This window comes from Ambystoma mexicanum, chromosome 2p (assembly GCF_040938575.1).
Source record: "Ambystoma mexicanum isolate Mex_15411 chromosome 2p, UKY_AmexF1_1, whole genome shotgun sequence".
Classification (NCBI taxonomy): Eukaryota; Metazoa; Chordata; class Amphibia; order Caudata; family Ambystomatidae; genus Ambystoma; species Ambystoma mexicanum.
In genome coordinates this window covers 1,077,588,666-1,077,604,856 of record NC_090923.1, presented here as the reverse complement: position 1 = coordinate 1,077,604,856, position 16,191 = coordinate 1,077,588,666, and the positions used below count along the sequence as shown (strand labels likewise).

General features: G+C 43.4%; 1 protein-coding gene across 2 annotated transcripts in view; it reads right to left on the bottom strand.

Annotated features, from left to right (window-relative positions):
* MAP4K2 (mitogen-activated protein kinase kinase kinase kinase 2) overlaps nt 1-16,191 on the bottom strand; it is a 1,208,607-nt gene that overhangs the window by 538,176 nt on the left and 654,240 nt on the right. For both annotated transcript variants that reach the window (XM_069645028.1, XM_069645029.1), the window contains one exon: nt 9,857-9,984. In XM_069645028.1, coding sequence (XP_069501129.1) covers nt 9,857-9,984 — 128 coding nt within the window. The remainder of the gene's footprint in view (nt 1-9,856; nt 9,985-16,191) is intronic.

Sequence of the window (16,191 nt, the reverse complement as noted above, 5' to 3'; positions counted from 1 at the left end):
ACCTCTTACTCTGTGGTGCTCTTGCAAGGGAGGGTCGGTGGCTCCGGTGGAGGTGGACTTCCTCGTGCAATGCAGCTTTCTGGAGTTCTGCAGTGGCAGCCTTCTCACTGGCTCGCAGGTATCTCTTTCTAGGGCTCTTTCCGGCAGAAGCCTTCTTGTAGGCTCACCGCTGCTTGTTCTGCTTTCCTCCTGTGGCGACTTCTCGTAGGCTCACTGATGCTTTCTCTGGTTTCCTCCGGCAGCAGTCTTCTTGTGGACTTGCCAATGCTTTTTCTGTCCTGTGGCGGCAGCCTTCTTGTGGGCTTGACAGTGCTTTTGCTGGCTCTCACTGATGGCGACCTTCTCATGGATTCACTGGTACCTTCTCTGATTTTCTTCGGTGGTGTCCTTCTCGTGGGATCACTGGCATTCTCTTTTGCTCTCACGTGTGGTGCCCTTCTTGTGGCCCGGCCGGTGTCTCGTCTGCTGGTTCTGTCAGCGTTTCTCAGAATGCAGGGGGAAAACTTGATTTGGTCAGCAACCCTAGGCTAAGCAGAGTTCTGCGTGCTGCTCTCGCTCACCACAAACACTCTGTGGTCCTGCATCCAGGCAGTGCTGGCTCCACGCAATAGCAGCGGCATCCGCTCTGCGCATCTCTACCCCAGCTGACTGACTATGTCAGCTGGTTTATTCCTTCTCCAGGTGAGGATCGAAGCATTTTTATATGGGTCTCTGATTACAAGACTTCACAGGGGGATCAGCATTTCTATTAGGCAGAGGTAAAGGTTTTATCAAATTAACAACTTCTTTTGCTCCCATATAAGTGGAGAAGACTGGGTTGAATGGAGATCTTGCCAACGATTTAGGGTCCTTTTCCCCCAATAGGGAGTGACTCCCAGTGAGATCCCACTTGCCGATACCCCTAGGGACGGTCTTGCATAGTGAGCTCACTTCCCTAGGCTCCAAGGGGAGAAGGGACAAATATCCTGGATTCATCACAACCTGGACACCGTAAAAACGGCAGCAGTGAGTGGTATAAATCAACATAACATAAACCTCCTTGAGTATTGGGCTGCAGTCTTCACAAACTTTAAGAGAAGTGCCCACAAAAGCTTGTAAAAGTATTTTCTTTTAGTTACTGGCAACTCCAGGATGGCACTGCTTCCAGTCTGGGAAAGTCGACTGAGAACACACGCAGTTGTATCAGACTCTACAACTTTGTGTACTTCGCATGCAAATTCAAATACAGTCAGCCCTTTTAATCATACACACTGAGGTGATCCTTAGGAAATCTAGAATGAAAGAAAGGACCTAAGCCATTCCCAGACCCCCCTTTAGAGCTTCCCCACCAAACACTGGCCCACTCAGTCTCTGTATGGATTTTCTCAAGCTGAAAAGCCCTGTCCCTCTCTTTTGCTTTTCTTGCTTTTCCTTTCTCCTCCAATAGAGCTAACCGTCTCCTTTTGTAAGTCAAGAAAGACTTCTGCATCAAAGGATGAAAGAAAGCGAGGAGTAGAGAGTTCCTACTTTTCCTCTTCTGGGGTGGATAGGGCAGGCCTAATGTTGCTAGGACCTACCCCGGCATCATTCACCCCCATCAGTAGGGAGGGTAAAACTCCATGACCCTTGGTGATCTATAATTTTCTGCACAAGCTCTGCCTTAGCACCAGAAACAGGTAGCCCCATCTCAAAGCACAACATTTTCAGGTAATCTACTATGTGCTGAGAGAGGGATTTGTAACAGAGCAGGCTTGGAGGAGTTTAAGGTGTGCACTTATCCCTGGATCCTCGGTATGTGTGGAGCCACACATGTACAGTAGAGTCTCTGTCCCAATGCCTTTCAATCTCTGACCTCACCAGGTCCCATTTCTATTTTTTCAGATGGTTCACACAAACCTAGAGCTACCTGCATGCACCAGACTCCTTGGAAACCTTGCATAGATACTGGGAAGGAACAAACAAAGAACAGAAAATGGGACTACAAGTTTCACAATGCACCTGGGCCAAAGGGACAAGGCCCGGTCTGGAACAGGGGGAACAGTCTGGTTAACAAAATGGGAATGGACTAGACTTTCCCTTTCAGATGCTGAATAAGGGACCAAACACCTAGCCCACAATCCTCAGATGGATTATAGGGGAGCTGCCCACCAGAACACTACCCAAGAAATGCTTAAGCAAAAAACGTACTGGATCCAGGAGGGAAATAGTGAAAAAACAACCCCAGTCATGAAATGGACCTAATGGCAAAGATGGAGGCTGAAAAGGGAGCAGGGCTAGATATTCTTTTGAAGGCTTTCAGGGGAAGTCCCAGTCCTCAAAGAAATAGCTTACACAGACACTGGCCTAGGAAATCAGCTTACTAAAGTAGCCAATGGGAGTAAAAAGTGCGGATTCTAGGCATGAAAGGGAGGGTTATAAAAAGCCAGCAGAGTCAGTTGAGAAGGAGAGATGGATGGGTAAAATTGAAGAGATGGTGCAGGTGCGCCAACAGACCAGAGAAGCGGCTGTAGCGGAGAAAGACTTGGAGGAGACGTTGGTGTGTTTATAGAGAGAGGTGGTAAGGTGTTTGGGGTGAGAAGATAGCAATAAGGTGTGCCTGGTAGAGTAATTGGTAATTTTTGGAGAGAGAGGAGGTAATCCAGGAGGGAGAGTCAGAGGCATTTAGAAATTAGGAGGGAAGAGGAGAGGGAAGAGAGAAACCAGGGGCGGGGGAGAGAATAAAAGGCAGGATAGTGTTGGAAGGAATGAGATTTGGCGGGAAGCAGATAGTATCAGAAGGGAGTTGATGGGTTGAACCAGGAGGTGGGAGAGGAATACAACCAGGAAACAGTTTTGTGAGAAGGGCGAGACCAGGAGGGATCAGGGGGAGTGATTGGTTGGAGAGTGAAGACAGGTGAAGGGGGAAAGAGCTGTAAGACCCGAAGATGGAGCACGAAGAGAAAGAGGTGGGAGTGGACAAGAGAGTGAGGAAAATGTTAAGAGATGGCCATTGAGATGAGAAAGGTCCCAGGACAACTAGATTGCCCCTAGGTCCCATACGAAGTCCCGGAGGGAGTCAGATAGAAAAGACCAAACTTCATTTAGGTCCTTCATAGGTATAGGGATACACCAGATAGTAGGGGTACCCTTGTTCCAGTAATATAAACAGTGCAGTACGACCATTAGAAGCCGGGTGGCTGGGTTAGGGAGGTGGGGGACCTCTCAAAGGTTGAGGAAAAGGTATATAGGGATGCCACATAGCGCCCCAATTAGCATTCATTTGGACAACCTAATTTTATAATTAACACTTTTTGTCTTGCGACTCAAAGAGCACCTTGACAAAGACTCAACAGTGAATGTTTCCATGCTTTACAGTGCGTCTAATAGTTTCTACAGGCCTGAACCTTTTAAAGCCTAGAGGTCTGTCTAATAAGAAATATATGATCACTCCACCGAGCATTCTCTGAGCCCACAACACCTGGCATCCAGATGCAGAACACCACAAGTCCCACCATGACAGGAAACCCCCAGCACAAGATGGAAATGGGCAGCAGCTGCGAACACCATGCTCAACAGCGACAGGCGACTCCCATGCAAGGACAAGAAAACTGCTCCTGCAAGGCCCCTCTTCCAGTTTCAAGAGCAGCAGCTGCAAGAGGATTGTTCTTAGGCAACAAGCTAGAGACTGGCAGAGTTACAAAGTCAAACTCAGAACAGTGACCGATGCACAGGAGAGGCCCTGGGACACTTGTTCCAGAGAGGGAGGGCTTTGTAGGGACAAGGCTGGAGGCAATGCTGGTAGTCTTCAATGGTCATCCACGAGTCTTCAGCGGGCTCCTGCTCTTCGTAGTAGTCTTGGCTCCAAGGAAGATCTGAAGAATGGCTGCAGGAGTCTTTCATTTATCCTTAATTCGAGCCGGGGTCACCCCAGGCCTCCAAAGGAAAGGCTCTGCACTACTCAAACTGGCAAGGGCTGTCCAATCCTGCACAGCTTCTTGCCCCACATCCGCCACGCAACAGACGTACCCCTGGCAAGAGTGTGGATTGGGACCAGACAGTCCTAACCCCAACCTCTGCCACTTTGCCAGAGAAATGCAAGAGTTTGGCTGGGAAAGGGCTTTCCAAATATGGCATTTCTTCACCTCAGAGGGAATGAAGAAAGCCAAAGGACAAGATGGCCAAATGACAGGGTGAGAAAACGAGTGGCACAGTCATTTTGACTGTATGGTATTAAAAAGAATGCAAAAGTACAGACGTGAAAAATGAAAAACACAGTAGAATAATACCTGCTAACACCAGCCCATTTTTGGACATACATCGAGAAAGTTACAAAATTGTCACTAAATGAAAAAAGGGATACAAATTACCCCTGCTTCCCTTCATTGTAGGGGGATGTGTGCAGCATGAAAACAGCAAAGAATGTTGAAAAGGGAGACAGCGTCGTCTTGCACTGATAGCCTTAGGGATTTCTCAGTGCCCCAAAATAGATGAGCTAAGAATGGAAAGTAAATCAAAAAGGCGTTATTTACCTTCAAAAGTCAGGATAGGAATCAAACAGTAACAAAATATTGGGTGGATCCATTGATGCCAATCGAGGGGAAGCTGCAAAAATGAAATATTTCATAAAATCAGTCACGCTCTGGCTCAATTTCCTGTTCCTTCTCTGAGCAGATACTGCTCCCCTGGACCACAACAATTCAATTCTTTTTTTTTTCTTTTAAGTTTTATTGGGTTTAAACTAAAAACATAGTAGTAGTAAAAGAAAACCTTTAACAGTTTAAGAAAATAAAAACAGAATCCCAAAATCACACAGTTCCAACAAAACAAATAATAACTTATGTATTTCCGTTAAACCTAAGGGTCCAAAAAGCAAAAGAGCAGGAGAAAGGAAAGCACAGAAAAGGGCACAAAATGGTATCCAGCATAGAACACTGAAGTTCAACCCAGAGTGAACCACATTCTCTTTTTTTGACTCCAGATTATTCTTTGTTTTCTGATATTTCTTCATTTAGACCCCTTCAGATTTCAAACCAATCACTGAATCAATACATTTTAGCATTGCTAAAATCTGCTCTATTTTATGTCCCATTAGCAGCCAGTCCCATTGTTCTTCCAAAGTTAGGGATCCCTCTAAGTAATTTCCCATGAATTGTAATCTCTCCTCTTTAAGCCCCTCACATTCCATTGCAATATGGAAGAGGGATTCCACTTGATCGCTCTTCTTACAAAAAATGACAGTCATTATTCTCAATACCTCTCTGCCGCTGTTTGAACTGAACTTCTCAGGCGGGCATGATTTCAAACGGCATTGAAACAGGAGATCCCTATAGAATGCCGAAGGAAATTTGCACAAGTATAAAGGGGGGTCGTTTATACCCTTTTTGTCAATCCACCATCTAAAAGTCACGGGGGCAATTGGTCTCGCTTCACATGTATTTATCCAGTCTTCACTTTCCAGAATTGACTTTACTTTAAGAGGTTTTCCCCTCAACAGGTCAATATCCACCCCATAGTTGTGCAATATCTCCTTCATCACTTTGGACCAATGATTCAGTGTTTTTTTTTTCTTTGACTTATTATCTATTCTCAAAATAGCCAGGGGGGCGAGGGGATCCAACATGATACATTTCCCAAAGAAAGACATTTCCTTCCATAGTACTATGGAGGCCATTGACGGGAGATGTAATTTGTGCTGAATTTTGGCTGTGGATAAAGATTAGGTTATCTTTAAACCTTACGCCAAAAGTGGCCTTCCATCATAGGCCATATTTTTTTACTTAAGTTTGGTAAAGCCTCCGCGCCATAGGTGAGGACTTGTATTACCTTTTGTCGATAGAAGGCCAAAGTAGGTATCATAGAGTAGGCACCATAGCGTCTATGGATGGCAAATCCTTGATTCGTCAGAGCTTGCAGTTTTATTTTCAGCCAGATCAATTGAGCATTTCCATTTATATTCTTGTTGATTTTTACTCCCAGATATATCATGGTTTCCACTACATCCAGCTGTATATCTTCAACCCTCCATGAGAAGGTTGGCGTTATCCTCTTCCTGGCAGTGGTCATGAGTAGAATTTGTGATTTTTCAACATTCATTCGCATGCCGTTGTTGTTTAGGTAGTTATTAAATGCTGTTATTCTACATTGTAATCCTATTGTTGTTTGATCGAGAAAAACAATATCGTCTGCGTAGAGCAGCCATGGCAAGTCACACCCGTTCAACTATGGTGGAAAAGCGCGAATGGTGTTTTGTGAGATGCCCAGATCAGACAGATACAGGTTAACTAGGATGGGGCGAGCGCACAGCCTTGCTCAATGCCACAAAATGTCAAGATCTTCCTAGACATCTGGCCTCCCGATCCCAATCTAATCTGTATAGAAGTGTCTGTATACAGAGCCTGTATGTAGTGACCTACCTCCATGTACTTCTATGTGATCACCCATTAAAGATGGTTCACCGCCATCAATTTACAGGATCAGGACTTCAGCATCATTAGAACTTCGGCCAATTGATAGGTGTGCATGTATCTGGGCCCACAGTTTTGGCGCAGATTGGAATCCCAAACAGCCAAGTCAGCCATCATTTTATCCAAGAGTATTAATTCTTGTTATCGCTCTTAAGTTGCCTCAGGTGAGGGCTGAGCAGCTTATGAACTGCTGTTTTTTACCTTACATTCTAGTAATTGGGGTGCTACATGTATAACAGACGGTGGAAAACTAAATGTACCACAATGCAAACACTAAAGGGTGTGCCAATTTAATTTCATAGGAAGAAACCTGAGAGCCTTGCTTTTAGAGTGTTCCCTCTCTGAAGTTTAAAACTGTGGACAAAATTGACTATTATTACCAAGATAAGGGGTTCCCCTCTTATTGCCCCCAGTCTGATGAAGGGCTGAACTTAACTCGACAACCAATGATTAGTATACAGTGCTTTGTAAAAGGTGCACTGGCCCATAGAATTGTCATATTAAATTGTTTGTGTCTGCTTAAACACACATATTCTTCCTCAAAATTTAGATGAAGTATGAAAACATGCAACTTTAGACATATGCATTATAAAAACATACAGTGTCTGTACTGTCCTGGCTAGGGTGCTGTCCATCATGTTCTGCCTGCTTTAAAGTGATGTGCCCTGGTAGTGGGGCAGGTTTAACCACATGAGCCTTCAGCATCACCAGGACATGCATTTAAAAAAAAAACAGGCAATGCCTTGGAAAGAAGCATGCCAGGAAAGGAAAGCACTGAACAACTTGAAGGTCATGGTTTGCTTTACAGTGCATTCGAAAGTCACAACACAATATGCCCTTCTAGGGTTTCCTCAAAGGGGGTGTCCACCAGTGACCTTGCATCAAGTGGGCAGTGGGTTGTTAAGGAAAGTGCCTGATGTTTCACAGATTGGTTTTATTTTATGTTCACTAGGTCACCTCCAGGGATTCGTAGCCACAGTTAGCAGCTCCTTGTATCACCTGGTTATCATCTGTGTCTTGACCCAGGTGGGGTCAGTGTTACAGCTCAAACCCCTCATTTATTAAGTAGCATCAGGCACAACACAAGAAATATTTAAAGCAGGCTCCTTAAGGGGGAGCGCTTCCAGGAGTAAAAAGGGCTCTATTCAGAGCCCTTTTTACTCACGTTTTCGCACTGCCTCTGCAATTCACAAACCAGGAGTTGGCACAGGTTGTGCCAGACATCACATGGGAGTTGCCAGTGGTAGCAGCTGCTACATCTGGTAACCACCAAATGATGTCCATGCACATGTCGCCCAAGACGAGAAGGCGAGGAGACTCTAGACAGGGTCTGGAAGCATGAAGACAGCAGCACAGGACTCACAGAAAACAAGCTCAAGCAAGGCTTATCTTCTTTCCAGAGAGTAGAGCGAGAGCAGCGATCTTTAGGGCCCATGATGAGATGGCACTTCAGGTAGAGTAATTCAGGATTTCACAGCACCTGTCTGTGGGAGATACAGACAACAGGAGAAGTCTTCGGAAGATGGGTGCCAACTCTGTGTGGGTTCTTGAGAGTTCCAGGACAACTTTGGTGATGTAGGATTTGGAATTGGCTATGCCCACCAGTACAAGAGAGGGAGGCATAGTGGAAGGTCTCCCATGTTGAATGAAGGTGCAACGCTTCGCCTTGCAGAGGACTGCTTGGGCAATGATTGTCTGAGTAGCAGTCTTCCAGCATCCTTCTGCAACCTCTTGTGCATCAGACCCTCAGCTCCAGTGGTTGTCCAAAGAATGGCTCCAGATCCTCAGCTGACAGGGGCATCATTTGGGTTTACAAGGGGTCGTGACTGTGACCCCTGAGGTCTCCCTTGCTACCCCTAAAAAAAGAATAAATGTAAGCTCCTGGGATGTGGCCAGCACCATGTGGCTCTTTGTTTCTGGAGTGGCTGGCTTTCTTGCTCAGACCTCTTAAAAGAAAATGGGACTCCAAAAGTGTAACACTTTGAGCAGTGACCCTAAAAAAGAAAGAATAAGCATAACAAATAATGTGTCTTTCTGGAGTTCTATACAATAATTGGTAGACTCATTAAAGGTTTGTTTCAGACACACTTCAGGGGATGAGTCACTGTTTTAGTCTGTTCTTAAACAACTCAACTCAGCCTTTCATTCTTCTGAGGCCGCTAAATGGGTACCAACACAGGTTTGGTGATAGTGTATGTATAGTTGTTCTACATAAAGAGCTTACGCGTAAGTGCTATATAATAACAAATCATTATCATTTGGCCTTGGACGTCTGCTTGCATTCACAGTAATTTGGTAATATGGGCCTATACACACTGACATTAACCATACATATGGTGATCTAGTCTTGTACGAAATGTATATCACATTATAGTGATATCGTAACCATATTTTTCATAGTGTACTTAGGAACAATGCTATGTGATGCCACTTCCTGTTTTGTCAAAGGGTGAATGGTCGTGTTCCATCGTTTCTCATGATGGAACTTCGGGGTGGGGTCAAATGACATCACTTCATGTGATGTCAGAGGTCATGGGTCGTGCGATGTCACTTCCGCTCCCCCTGGCATTTTGGTGAAATGACGTCCCTGCCTGCTGACAAATAAATGCCTGGCATGGGGAGCCCAGTCCACTTATCAGGGGACCTGCAACATTTAAGACAGAAAGCTCAGGTACATTCATAACCTCACACAAGGTTTCTGATGTACATTTGGGATATCCACCGATCCTTACAAAGCCAAACAGGTTCCAGGCAAACAAAGGCTTCTTCTCGAGCTCCGGCAAGTGCCTTAGAAGAGGATGCCCACACATGGCCATTTCAGACCTCTGCCTGGAGGAATAAAGCCAAAAGAACTGTGCAGGTCTTAAACATCGGCAGCAATTTTGAGCACTGTAGTGAACAAAAGACTGTTGAGCAGTATAATGTGTAAAATAAATGTACCACTGTAACCAGCCTGTCCGGGCTTCACTATGCATGGCACAAATACCCTATCAAAAGAAAGGGAAACCTGATTCCCCTCAGCACACCCCTTAAGGGAGGTAATAATGCTACACCATGACTTAAAAGAAGGCCAGAGCCCCTTATCACCTGTAGTCTTCTGGACTCCACAGTGCCCCCAAACAGATAATAAGTTAAGCAAGGGAGTAAGGTCAAAAAAAGGCCTCATTCTCAAAAAAAGACCTCATTCCCAAAAATCAGTTCAAGAGTTTCAAAACTGTCAACAAAAATGCTGAGGGTCTCATTGAAGTAGATTGGAAAAATACATATTTTTCCTAACAGCCAGCCCTTCTTCAGTTCTTCCCAGTTCTCAAAACAAACACTTCATCAAGAAGTACTTTGCTCTTTCCCAGTTTCGCTCCTTCCTTGAGTCATCCAGAAGAATGCCATCCAAGCCCCCAGTTCTATATAGTCTGTTACTGCCACCTATCACTCACCTCTGTTTCATCCTTCCTCTTCATTGTCGCCCATTCAGAGGAAAAGAATGCGTTGTAGTCATCAGCGATTACAGGCAAGTCCCATCCAGTTGACTCAGTACGGTGGTTAGTCGTGGCAGGAGTGGAGGCTGAATAGACAAAACACATTCTATCACTGTTGTGGGTCGAGCATAAAGACTAATTGTGTACTAGTTATTTAGATATCTCAGTTTGTAATTTAGCGAACTCATCTTCTGTCACTTACATAGTGCCATAACTAAAACCCACTTGGCCCTTCCTGTTGCACCCAAAAAGCCTATAAAACATCCCAGGAACTCCTACTGCCCTCACATATGCTCCCCATTAAGATCTAGTTTCCCACTTTCTTTATGCCATGCCAATCAGTTTAACCAGGACTGTATCCATGTATCAGGCCTCATTACTAACCCAGGCCTCGCTTAATCCAAAAAACCTGAAATCCTTACGCAGGCATCCGAGCGCATCGAACATTTCTTTCATTCTGACCTCAGTAATGCAGCCATTTCCCTCTCACCCGGCAGTCCGGTTAAGCACTTGATGGTTATTATGGAATCCTATTAACCCTGGAAGTCACAGAATACATTGGTGGCTATGTAGGCTTTAGATCTCAAAATTCTGTGAAAATGCTTCCCTTTCCTCAATTTTCCTTAAAAATATACAGCCATTACATCTATCATAACATGTAGACAAGATTACGTACTTTAGGGCTCTGGCATATTTATTTGTGAGACTTCAGAGCAAAGAGGCCTGGTTATTAATGTTGTAATTGTCCTTGAGCCTGAGGTCCTCTGCCCCGAGTATCTATGTCCAGGTTGGCAGTCTTATCACAAAAAATATACTCCCTTAATTCAGTATATTGAAATGTGTACTTTGCAGCACACGTGCTACAGGCTTCCTTTGCTAGTGCCCCAGAACATCACCTCCCCTGTTGTTTTGTGGGATATGGCAGCATTCTTATCATCTCAGTTCCTTTTTACCCAGCTTTTTTCACTACATTAGCACCTTGCTGACAAACAGCAATCAATAGCTTTTCAATGGACATGTAGTGTTTCAGCTCCTCGCTGGCTGCCTCTCCCCTGATAACCTTCAGATATTAACTCCCTACCAACATTCCTTCATGTAACCATTATAACCTATGACCCCCACAGTTGGCTCAGACCAGTTTTCCCAGCTGTAGGTAGAATTAAGTCAGAATTTCTATTTTTGGGGACTCTAGAACCACCTTTTGGGGCCCCTCAAATCTTTGATCTTTTCCCTTGTGTTTTTGGGTCAATTACTTATTTTTGGTGGCCAGAGGAACTTCTCCTGCAGTCCCCCTGTTATTACAATCCTTTATACGTGCCTTAAGATTCATGTTAATGGGTCGCCCCTAAGGTGCCCAGTCCGAGGTGTCATAAATTCCATTATATACCTATAATTTCAACAGCTCTAAACTTGTGGCCAGGCCTGTGAAACATTCCTGTTAACTTTTAAAGAGATACATTTCACAAATGTACATTCACAATGATTAATTTTGCCAGCCTTCTCATCCCGCTCACAACTGGAAATATACAGAACATTACTGAAACCGTTCAGAATGCATTTTGGGGTTAATGTGTTCACTGGAAGCTAAACAATCTTGGTGTGTTTGAAAAATGCATGCATTTCTTTTCATACAGTAAGCACAAGATAAGAGATGTTGCTTATTTTCCAACCGTGTCTTGTGTACAAATTGTTTACCCAAATTAATTTCCTATCTGCCTTGTTATAATTAGCAACTAGGAACTTGCTTGCATTATTATTAAAACATATCCACAGAAAGGAGAAGTCCAAACAAAAACAGATATTTTGTTAAACAAGAAACTTATTTTGAAAATAATTATGTATGTGATGTAGTTTAACTATAACTTTTCACAGGTTTCAATTCATATTACGACATATAACATGTTAAAATGAATATGCATATTACAGAAAAGAAATCTAACAACCTACATACAATATTTCTTAAGAATTCATTATCTTTTTATATAATCTAAAATCATTTTACATTTAATCCTAAATCACTGATATGGGTAATCGAATGAATAGGTATGGAATAGTATCAAAAGAAGCATTCTTAAACATTGAATATGAAATATTCAGTTATTGTAATAAATAATTCCACTAACTTATCGTGAATGCTTCTAAGAAAATTGCCCATTGTGATAATAGGAAAAGTGTGGGCTCCTTCCAACAATCTTAGCCAGAATTGCTTGATAAACACAAAGCTCAGGTTGTTAAACAATTTTGTGGATAGTAATAGCCTCCAATTTAATGTGGCAGGACTATACAATATGAGATGTCTGAGTGTCTCATAATGGTTATCACTTTTACATAACCTACATGTAGAGTATTATTTTCCCATTCCATTAATTGGTCCCCATCCATCAAGTGGGCCCAATAAATGAAAGCAAAATGCCATAAACATATAGCATAAACAGTTGTTGGGACATCTAATAGATACCTAGGGGGCTGATGAACAGGGCTAGCATTTTTATATATTCTGACAGGTTCTTTTCTCTCTATAAATCCAAGAACTTTTGGCACCAATCATGGTGTTTTCATTTATTTTTAATCTTATCAGGATTTTCAAGTAAGGTCAATTTGCTATTCTCAACAGTTGTTTATTTCTCACATTCTTGAGTAAAATGTTATAGTGATTATGAGGTATTTTCCTGTTACAAGCCAATTTACTGGATTTAACATTTTATAAAATTGTTTTAATTTATCCCATGATTGTAAGCCTAACTCGTATTATATAAATGACAGTGGAACAGAATTTGGAAGACCAAGAATATTTCCACATTGGTCCTTCAATTTGATTTAATATTCGCTCAGTTGATAATGTTGATAACTCAAGATCATATAGCAAGGATGGGATTACCTTCCCCATATAAAATTCTATTCGCAGAATGAGGGTACATTTGCAAAATGTATACTTTATTTTTCATATTAATGCCAACAAGGGCAGGATTTTATTTTGTATTCTTAAACTTGTGTCCAATGCCTGATGTTTATCATAAATAGAGAAATGCAAATAAGTGACATTGGATGCTAAAGATGACTCCCCCCCCTCTAAATGCCAGGAAAATTATTTTCTCTTTTTCCTCCCTTATTTGTTAACCAATACTACTGAATCAGCTGCATTCATTTGAAGACTGTTTAATTTCATATAATCTTCTAAGCAGGTCAGAAGTCGTTGAAGGCCTATTTGCATTCTATCTAATATAGTTATATCGTCGGCAAATAGAAGAATGCGCATGTGTAAATGCCCTAACTTAGATGGAAACACATGTCAAGATTCCATTGTCAATATCAAATCCGAAATATATAAACTGAAAAGCGCTAATACAAAGCCTTGGCGTCGGACTATATAAGTGGAAATGTCCTTACTTAAAGCGCCACTCTCATCTAGTAATATATGTACAAACATGTCCTGATGTGGGTCCATGATCATTTTAAGAACTCCTTCCAAAATAGCCCATGACTAGAACTTTTTCCACAGATGATTACTGTTGGGTAGATTTTCCTTTATTAGTGCATTTTTTGGTGGACTATTGGATTTTTGGACTGATTCTCCTGGGTGAGTGGAAACCATTTTCCACACTCCTCATTCTTTTATTCTGACTATGCAAACCCTTTGTATCTGTTTTTGATACTTTTTAATGGAGTTATGCTTTCCCATATATTTTCTGGTATCTACATTTTATTATTGCAGCACACAGTACTTTCTGCGCAGTGTTGCTGAGAGCTCCTTGAGCTTTCCTTTTTATTTTACCTGTTTTTTTTAACCAACTTTATTTTCATTTTTACTTAAGACCATAATTGGCCTTTCAATTACAACATGTGTTATAAACATTGTTACCCATATGAACCCTTTATTCAACATTCTTGAACTTTGTCATTGAGTCTAGTATTGTCTTCATACTTTTCCCAACCCCTCCCACCCTCGCCCACTCTTCCCGCCCCTTCCCTTATTATTATTCGAACCAATCTGAACCATGCTTGAAACCAGAACAGTTCCATGAGACCGCCCCTCCCCCAATGCTTCTGCTGTCTTTATCTAATAAGGATGTTTGTTAGAATCCTGGGTTTAAAGTATTGAGCCTCCCTTTCCCCCACATAGTCCTGAAGTGGATCCCATATGGCCAGGAATTTCAGATATGTCCCTAATTTTGTGGCGCAGATGTTCTCCATTTCCATAACTCCCCACACTTTCACCCACCACCATGGAGCTGTAGGGCCTTCCACTGTCTTCCATCGTTGGGCCACTGTCATCCTTGCTGCATCCAGTAGGTGTGTAATGAGGGCCGCTCTGTTCCCTGAAGCTGCATATATCCCTTCTGTCACTGCCCCCAGCAGGATGACTTTCGGGGACCATGGTAGGTCTGCGCCTGTTATGTCTCTGATTAGGCTCAATATTTCTTTCCAGTACACTTTTATCCTTGGGCACGACCACCACATGTGTAACAAGTCACCTCTTTCTCCACACTGACGCCAACATTCTGGGGGATAAGTGGGGATCATTTTATGTATTCTACTTGGGGGCAAATACCAGCAATAACATAGTTTGTATGTAGATTCTTTAATTGCCGTGGATTTGGATAGTTTGTGAGCCCTCCTCCAGATTTGACTCCATTCTTCCTGTGTAATCTCCTCCCCTATGTCCCGCTCCCAGTCCTTCATGTATTGGAGGGTGTCTTCTATTTGCGCTTTGTACAGTCTAGTAATCCCTCTTTCATGAGTCCCCTCCTGTATTTTTAGTTCTATGCCTACTGGGGGTCGTAACCCAGCCCTTTTTACCTCTGGGAGTGAGATCCAGTGACGCAATTGTATATATTTAAATCTGTGATTTTCGGTAATGCCGAATCTTTGTTTGAATATTTCGAAGGTAAGTGGGGCATCATCCTGATACATATCTTGTAGGGACACTGTCTTGTAGGGACACTGTGTCTGCTACCCTCCAACCTTCCCAGAACGTTTTGTGAAGCCCAGGTGAAAAGTCTGGATTATGCACAATAGGGGATAGTGGGCCCAGGCTTTGTTTGACCCCCCTGCCATGGACAGCCTTATCCCAGCTGTGTAGTGTCGTCTTTGTGGCCTCCAATAGGATACATCCCCTCTCTCTCTCTCTCTTGAGCTTTTGGCTTTAGGAATGGTAGCATGCCCAATGGGATGTCTGTCGCGGTCTGTTCTATTTCCCCCCACCCCGGAAGGGTGTCTCTGCCCGCCCATTTCAGTGCTGGTGTCAGTTGAGCTGCTAAAACATATCTCCCTACATCTGGAACCCCCAGCCCCCCAAGAAGCGTGGGCCGCATCATGATCCTTTTTTGGATCCTCAGCTTCTTATTCCCCCAGATAAATGTAAACACGGCCTTCTGGAGTTCTTGAATCAGTTTTGGGGGATGATCACCACCGGGGTTGAGCTTACTACATACAGTAATTTGGGTAGCAAGGTCATTTTTATCGCCGCTATCCTAGCAAACCATGATAATTCCTGAGCGTCCCATCTCTGCAAGTCTTCCTGCAGGCGCTTCCATAGAGGTGTAATGTTTGCCTTGAGCAGGTTCTTTACGGATCTAGTGATATGGATTCCTAAATATTCCAGGGACTGCTTTTCCCACTTTAGGGGATAACGTTCCTTCAGGCGTGCTATGTCCCCGCTACCTTCGGTTATGTTGAGCGCTTTGGATTTTGAGTAGTTTATTGTGAACCTTGATGTCTTTTCGAACTTCTGTAATTCTTTAATTATTCTGGGTAATGTGTGAATTGAGTCTGCCATGTAGAGCATGATATCATCTGCATATAGGGCTATCTTGTTTTGGATCTCCCCACTTCGCACCCCTCTAATTCCCGGGTCTTCCCTAATTCTGTAGGCAAATGGCTCCATTGCCATGGCGAATATGAGCGGGGAGAGAGGGCACCCCTGCCGAGTACCTCTCCGGATATTGATTCTTTCTGAGATGTAGCCGTTCACCATTACATGCGTAGATGGATGCTGGTAATTTGCCAAAACCATCTTGGTGAATGTCGGCCCACAACCAAAACCCTCCATTACCAATCTTAAGTACTCCCAGTCTATGCTGTCGAATGCTCGTGTGGCGTCTAGCGCGGCAATAGAGAATTTCTGGGCCCTCCTGGCCCCCCAATCTATGATGTCAATTACGCGCCTGACGTTATCCTGAGTGTGTCTCCCCCTTACGAAGCCTGTCTGGTCTGCGTGTATTATCTCGGGCAGTACTGTCGCCAACCGATTCGCCTGTATTTTTGCATGCAGTTTTGCATCTGTATTGAGGAGA